Source organism: Corylus avellana, chromosome 6 (assembly GCF_965113065.1).
Source record: "Corylus avellana chromosome 6, dhCorAvel1.hap1.2, whole genome shotgun sequence".
NCBI lineage: Eukaryota > Viridiplantae > Streptophyta > Magnoliopsida > Fagales > Betulaceae > Corylus > Corylus avellana.
This window is the reverse complement of record NC_142495.1, coordinates 3,871,187-3,879,440: the sequence shown is the minus strand read 5'-3', so window position 1 is coordinate 3,879,440 and position 8,254 is coordinate 3,871,187. Positions and strand designations below refer to the sequence as shown.

Below are 8,254 nucleotides of genomic sequence, written 5' to 3'. Positions count from 1 at the left end.
CAAATAAAGTGGTAGTTTGAGGGTATAAGTATAGTTCCCATATCTATTTTTGTTTGAAAAAAAAATGATCGAATATTTAGGTTTGAAATCTTTTAGAATGTTACCTTTTAAGTTAGAAGATAACATTCATTAATGAGTACACTAACATCTCCAAGCACTTAGAATACAATTAAGCATTAGTTTGAAACACATTTAAAAAAACTCTCATCTATTGCTTCTTGTTTCGATTTTGCCAGTATTCGTTTTCCCACATTTCCACTTGCTTTATAGATTTATCCTTTGTCTCTAGAAATGCTCTTAGTGAGGAAGGGTCAAAAGGAGGAGGCATGGCGCATGGGGCTGAATCAGCAGGAGACTTCACCATGGAATCCTCCAGGAATTTCTTCCACGTACCATTAGCCAGGCAAGCCATTGTTTCTGAACACAGCTCAACAGCCCCTGGAGGTACAGATGGCTTGAATGTAAAGAGCTTCCCATATTCATTCAACAAATGAAACATGTAGTCGTATATGTACTCCATCTTTAGACCCTCTTGCAGGAGCTTGCTTCCTGCCTCCCTTATGGCCTCGGCCTGCATGTCAATTAACACAAAAGGAAAACAAAAAAACAATAATCAAATGAAAACATCAACACATTTTGCTAATGAATTTGAGAGACAGAGAAAGAAAGAGAGAGAAACCTTTTGTGTGTGATTGTTGCCCCATTCCACAGCAAACTTGAGAGAGGTGCATTTGGTGTTGTCTCTAATTGGCCAGTAGTGGTGCAATGGCACCATGCCTCTAATGAAGAAATCATAGTAACGGGGCCTTACCAGCAAGGCCATGGAGTCACATGCTAGAATGTATTTCTCACTTACCGACCATACCCATCCTTCTATTTATATCTTATATCTAATTCCATATCAAACTTTTTTAGGCCAAAAAGAGAAAAATGGAATTTTGCAACAAAAAAATAGTTTTAAGGGAAACTCAACAAAACCCTCCACGCGTTTTGACAATAAAAAGGCTTTTAAGAGTGTGATGATATAAAATGCTTATAATATAGACAAACGATTATGAGAATATTTTCATGAGACTCATTTGTCCAAAAAGGTGTTCGGGCAAGTAAACACCTCTCACAATTGCCTATCCGAGGGTATGGAAAAGCGGTAGAAAATGGTTATGCAAATGAAAAACATAAACCACTTTACACATTATGAAAATTATATTTTCTTGGTCAACTAAAAACTCAGGTATTGTTATAAATAGGTTTAGGGTTGAATTGAGATTGAATTGCGGTTGAAGAATCATTGAAAATTGAAGTATGAAAGATCTTGATAAATGCCAGTCGGTCGATCGAGATGGTGAATGTGCCGTTTACCGAAATTTCGAGATTGTGTATTCAGGTTAAGCAAGACAATTTGTAACATCAAGTCTTCTTCTATATAGTGAAAGAACTTTTTTCAAAAACTTGTTTACATCAAATTACTAAAAGGGTTAAATACTATTTTAGTACCTGTGGTTTGCACTAAAATCAAATAGCCACCTTGGTTTTTAAAAATATCGCAAATGGTACCTGTGGTAAGCCAATAAACACACTTGGTACCTCTGTCAAGATTTTGTTAAGTTTTTTAACGGAATGCCACGTCACCCTTACACTTGGGTGCCACGTGGCGTGGTACCTGAGTTTTTGAGTGTCATGTCATGTCATATTTTATTTATTTATTTCTTAAAAAAAAAAAAAAACCGAAAAAACATATATATTTTTTTAAAAAAAGAATCAAAAAAAAAAAAACGTTGGGGTGGCCGAACCACATGGGGGTGGTTCGGCCCATGGGGGTGCTTTTGGGGGGTGGCCGGCCACCCCAGTGTATTTTTCTTTAAAAAAAAAAAAATTAGTTTTTTTTTTTTTTAAAATAAAATAAAATATGACGTGGCACTCAAAACATAGGTATCATGCCACGTGGCGCCCACATGCAAGGGTGATGTGGTATTTCGTTAAAAAATTTAACAGAATCTTGACAAAGGTATCAAGTAGATTTATTGGCTTACCATAAATATCATTTGCTATATTTTTAAAAACCTAAGTGACTATTTAATTTTAATGCAAACCACACGTATTTAAATAATATTTAACCCTTGCTAAAAAGCCCAAACGACAAAGACAAAAAAGAGCTTACTAAAATGCTCCAACCACAAAGACAAAGACAAAAAAGACGCAGACAAAAAATGAGCTTACTAAAAAGCCCAAACGACGAAGACAAAAAAGAGCTTACTCAAAAGGCCCAACCCACAAAGACAAAAAAAGGTGACCACGAGAGAGTAAGCCCCGTTCAGTTAGTCCAGGCGGACCAAGTGGTGGATAACTGTGTGACAACGGCCAAGACTTCTTCGGCGGAAGTCCGCTGGGGCTCCACACGTGTCTCAGCCCCTCGCAACAAGGCGCGAAGGAATCTTCCGAAACCGAAGAATTACTCGTTTCCGAGCCTGCATCGCTGCAGGAATGGGCCCGGGGACTTTCCTAGGTCTGGTTTTTCATAGGCGAAAATACAAGACCTAACCACATCTCGTCTCGTGGTGAAGTTACGATGGTAGAGTAGGTTGTTGTATATAAAGCGACAAAAAAATACTTGTAGAATCGATGTGGGACGGAACAACTTTTGGGCTCGATCGTAAATATCATCTGGAATTCTTTATTCAAACCAAAATCAACAAATATATCTTTTTTCGGGGGTCTTCAAGTAACATTATTAGATGTGCTTTCGTACGTTGGCACTTCTAATAAATTATTGTGTCAACTATCTCCACTTTACTACCTTTTCTTTTTATGGTGGTTTCTAGCTAGAGCTGTAAACATCATGGGGAGGAGGAGGAGGAGGAGGGCATTGTACATGGGAGTGTATCCTTGGGGGACATCACCATGGATTCCATCATGAACTGCCTCCACGGACCATTCTGAGGACATGCCATTGTCTCTGAACAAACTTCCACCGCTCCTGGTGGAATTGTTGGTGTAAATCTCATCAGCTTTGCGTATTCTCTTAACAAGTGATATGTGTAATCGTACACAAACTCCATCTTCAAATCCTCTTGAATGAATTTGCTTGCCGCTTCTCCAATTGCTTGTGCCTGCACGTCAACAAACAAACTTAAAACATCTTTATTAAGCAACGTATGATTATTCATGTTCGCGTGTCAAGTTTACCTTGGTAGTGTTATTATTGCCCCATTCGACGGCAGACTTAATATCCCTGCACAGATTTGAGGGGCTGATGGGCCAGTAGTGTTGCTTTGCCACCAAGCTTCTTGTGAAGAAGTCAAAATACTTGGGCTTCACTAGCAATGTCATGGAATCACAACCCAAAATGTACTTATCACTCACTGACCATGCTACTCCTTCTATGAATATTTTATACCTTCCAAATATTACTCAAACAAAACAGAAAATTTCATCAATAAAAACATTTATTGAAGAAAATTATTATTAAAAAAAAAAAAAATGTAGATAATGTATACCTGTGGGTGCATTGATCTTCTAGATGTGACTGCTTGAATCCTTGTTCAGTTTCTTTTTGCCAATCCTAAATTCAAAGAAAGAGTTAAAAATTACATTAATTCTCCAAATTTCTCTCTCTAATTAAACTTCTAGCTAGCTAGCACTCTCTAGAAGATTTCATAGATCTTGAAGAAAGAAAAGCTAAAGAATTGTAACACAAATATGCTAATACCACTTAGATAAAAATATTGTATGACAAGTTTGTCGTCTTTCTTCTTTTTCAAAAGAATATAATGGAGCCTCTCTTCTGTTCAAAGGATCCGGTTCCCTGCTGATCAAAGTACCGACATGATCAAAGAAATTTTACCTGCGCATATACCCGAGCATTCCAATCTTGTTTGCCGGAGACATTGCATTTCATAAGGTCAGCTCTTCTCCCGGAGGTAGATGGGTTCCCTTTCCAGAAAGCATAGGGTTTTCTGTCCTTCCACCTTATCCTCTTGTTCGCTTCCCTTAGACCCCACAACATCGTACCCCATGGCCTTATATTTATCTCACCCCTTCCACATTAAAAAAAAACAAAAGATATATATTAACCTTTTTACATGTTTTATTTTTTTTATTAAAGGGTGTTTTTATTTTTACACACAAAGTATATATATAAAATGAAAGAGGCTTTACCAACCCCAGAAGGACCAATCAGGGAAGGGAATGTCCAGTGATTCATCGTCTACGCAATAATGAAACACCGGCGGCGCGTACGTGGCATGGTAGTCACGTTTTTTTATCACAGGCCTGTCACCGCACGCAAACAAGAGCTCCAGGTCCGGTACTTTCCCAGGGTACAGCCTCAGAAGCTGCAAAATCCCCCATACTGTAAACACGTCCCTTGTTTGAAAAGCCTTCCTATACATCTTAACGTAGGCCTTCCCCTTGACGATCACGAGCCTTAAATCTCCATATTTGTTTCCTCTTTCCACCATCTGCCTCGTGATTCCCGTGTCCCTCCACGGCCGTAGATCTTCGCGGATCCACCGGAAGTACTCTGGGCACGCCACAGCCCATGTGGATGCCTTGCTCTCATAGTTCACAGGGTAGTTGGCTGGGCACGTTAACGTTAAGGCTTCGTTGATACACTTGAGTGGGTACTCGACTTTGACCGGCGGCTTATTGGGAGGAGTCCTGCTGCTGGAAGTAGACGTCTTGAAGAAGAAAGTTCCAGTTATAGCACGCTGAAAAATAATCGGAAAATTATATAAATATATAAATACCCAGAATTAAGGTGAATAAAAAAAAACATGACAATATTTCAATCTAAAATTCAAAAAACTCAGAGACTTACAACATCAGTCCAATAGATGAAGCTGCTGGTGAGGAGGACGATGGAGAAGACGAGAAGGGCGGCGGAGGCCCATCTCTTCCCCGGAGTCTCTAAGAAATATTGGCTGCACCGTCGAGCTGCTTTTGACCAAAGCCCACGAACTGAATCGAACCAATTTCCCATGAATATTATTCACAGTAACATGAACTTCTCCCTTCTTCTTCGTTCAAGCTTGTTTGCCCATTCATTGAAAAAAAAATATACTTCTGATAATGGATTAATCAATCAGGAGCCAGGCTTGTGTATTGAAAGATGGGTGTGGCTTGACTGAATTTGGTGTTGGGCCACCTTTGTTGACCAACTCCTGGGAGGGCATTAAGGGCAAAGTGCACTTGGTAAATACCCAGTGGGCATGGCCCCGCTAAACGTGATCAAACGTCCCATTCTTCGAGTACAACAAACTAAAAAAATAATAATTATAATAATTATAATTTCTTGAACCCAGCTTTAGTAGATTTTGACGCATAACGCAACAAATTTAAGTAGGACTTTTTTTATTTAATTAAATAATTTTAATTTTAATTCATTTTTGTTAGGAGGCAGTTAACTTCATCGTATATCATATTGTATTGAGCTACATGTAATTTTTTTTTTATATAAAATTTAATTTGTTCTAAACATTATAGATATTAGTTTTAATTTTAGATGAAACTATGAGTTTAGTAACTTCTTTATTAGGAGGGCTATTAATGTGACTCTTCATTTTTCTCTTTCCTTTCCTTTAAAGAAAGAAATTAAATTCAACTAGAGAATAGCCGGTCTCTTCATTTAAAATGGCAGAATTATCATTTTATAATTTTTTTAACAATTATGCCCTTCATTTAGAAGGGACCGGCTCCGCTTTAGTTGAATTCATTTGGAGAGGATCTTCTCCTTTAAAGTCTTAATATCTTATAATTTAATTGTTTGTATTTATATTTACAGTAATTGGAGCCTTAGTTAAAAGCACTTACTAACTTTTTTGTCATAATATTAATTTTTTACCATAATTGAAGCCGTAATTAAAGACAATTGACTAACTTTTTATCATAATTGAGGCTCTAATTATTTTTTTTATAAAATAAAATATAATTATATTATAATTATTTGGGGCCTTAGGCGATTGCCTAATTTGCCTAAGAGTCTATTTAGGATTTAAAAAATAGAGCTTTTAAATCAGAAATCGCTTTTTGGGTAAAAGTTTTATTTTTAAACTTTTGCCAAAAATGCCTTTTGACCATTTTTAAGCTTTTTAACCCTTAAAATCGCTTTTAATTTTTTTACCAAATGAGTACTTTTTTCTTCAAACGAACTTCTCGAGTGTGAAACGCATTTTTAGGTCCCTCAAACATAATCTCAAACAGACTCTAAGAATTAAGCCCCAACACTGCTTTGGACCCTTCCCAGTTCCCAGCAATCTAAATGAATAAATCTCCAAGAAATTGAAAGAAAGTCCCCCTAATCCCGTAAAAAATATGGGAGAAAAACAAAATCCCTAATCACCCCAAAATGGAAAGAAAAAAAAAAAAAAAAAAAAAAACATAATATTTATATTTATTATAATATTTATTTCGATCTCATTTTTAGGAGCCCATGTTCCAATATGCACTACTATTTCACCAGATATGTTGTCCATTGGGTGCTTTTTTAAGACAGCTGCCGTTGAGTATATTTCGGGCTGCCTGAAATGATTTATAAGTTACTTTCTTAATAAATGCAATTTTTCCGACCCAATAATATGCCATGTGTTTCTTTTTATGTTATTTTTTTAAGATGTCTACACAAAAGAAGAGGGAAAAAGATTTAAATTAGTGGCTTCTACTTCATGAGCCATAATCCACAGTTGATTAACTTTTTTTAATGTCTTTTTTTTTTTTTTTTAATTCAGATTTTGATCATGTGTTTTTGGGATTTTGCCAGCGGAGAACAGGAAATCGCCATCAATGGAAATAAAATATTTGTGTTGAATCACGTACATATTGTTTGTTCCCAATGTGTGATATATATATTTTATTTCTTCTTCTTGTCTACCATTCAAAATTTTGATTTTTGAATCCCGTTATAGATGGAAGGGAAAAATAGTTAATTCTATCATTTACCTATTCCACCATATTCATGAGTACGTAACGTAGTTATCTAGCTAGCCCTTGAATGTCTGGAGAAAGTATTTTCTTGAGTTTGACTTTGATAGATGAGATGAGAGTTTTAATGGTCCTACCATCATATTAATTACCCAAAATGTCCTTTTTCACTGTAGCAAGGGAACTATTGTTTTTTTTTTTTTTTAGAATAACAAGGGAACCATGAGTAATGATACAATGCACGCCAGGCACAAAATTTTTTTTTTTTATTATTTTATTATTTTTAAAAAAAAAAAATTTTGCACTGGCGTGCGTGGGCGTGCCACACACGCCGCGTGCATTGTATCATTACTCAGGGAGCCATTGTTAATTGATTGTCCATGTTAGAGAAGTTGACACCTTGGTAGTATCTAGTATCTAGTAGTGAATTGACACCTTGGAAGTTGACACCGTGATATAGATTAGCACGCCCTGTAATCTATGTCTCGGCCCATCCTCTAGTAGCTGCATTCTCATTTCTTTATCTCTCTTTCCTATTTTCTTGTCCTTGGTGAAAAAGACCTCCTCCTCCTCCTTGTCTTCTTCGTTATTTTTTATTATTTTTTTTTTTGAGAATATTGCATTGTATTATGTATAACAAATAGGTTGGCCCACCGCTAGAGTCGAAGTCAATTATATTATATTAATAACTCACACTTACGACAACACTTTAGGAGTATCTAGTGAGTTGCGACTATAATAGGTTGGACAGCTACTCACCAATCCTTTACTAGCTGCATTCTCATTTCTCTATCTCTCTTTCCTCTTTTCTTGTCCTTAGTGAAAAAGACCACCTCCTCCTCTTCTTTGTTTTTTTTTTTATCTTTTTATCTTTTTTTCTTTCTTGTTGCTAATATTGCATTGTATTATGTATAGCAAATAGGTTGGCCCACCACTAGATTCAAACTCAATTATATTATATTAATAACTCACACTTACGACATGTCTATATTACAGAGCTCAGACTTTTTATATCTATATGTATATATATACTCAATAATCTCCTTATAACTTGTACGTCACATCTACGTACACTCCCTTCTTGATCTAAAGCTATGCCTTGTTAATGTTATGGGTTATCTCTAGGACAACTTTTGTGGATATGAGCTTTCTCCTTGTTAATGTTATGGGTTATGTTGGAACAATTGGCTCATATTCTACTACTGGCCCATTGAATATAATTAGTTTATGTGGGCCTGGGGACAAATAAGTTATGGGGGGGTATTTTGAGATTTTTCAAAGTACTTATAATTAGAATTTTCCTATAAATATGTTATGTTGTAACCCTAAATTGTTGAAT

General features: G+C 36.2%; 1 protein-coding gene, 1 non-coding gene and 1 pseudogene across 2 annotated transcripts; all 3 read right to left on the bottom strand.

Annotated features, from left to right (window-relative positions):
• Positions 1 to 208: 208 nt before the first annotated feature.
• LOC132186573 (uncharacterized) lies at positions 209 to 2,471 on the bottom strand (annotated as a pseudogene).
• LOC148584791 (RNase MRP) lies at positions 2,289 to 2,559 on the bottom strand. The gene has a single exon (XR_015912774.1).
• Positions 2,560 to 2,644: 85 nt separating this feature from the next.
• Positions 2,645 to 5,134, bottom strand: LOC132188693 (uncharacterized). The gene is made up of 6 exons (XM_059603221.2): positions 4,817 to 5,134; positions 4,156 to 4,706; positions 3,842 to 4,034; positions 3,495 to 3,559; positions 3,184 to 3,394; positions 2,645 to 3,107 (listed from the first exon to the last, which is right to left on the bottom strand). The coding sequence occupies exons 1-6, from the start codon at positions 4,976 to 4,978 to the stop codon at positions 2,835 to 2,837; spliced, it is 1,455 nt and encodes a 484-aa protein (XP_059459204.2). The 5' UTR covers positions 4,979 to 5,134; the 3' UTR covers positions 2,645 to 2,834.
• Positions 5,135 to 8,254: the final 3,120 nt, after the last annotated feature.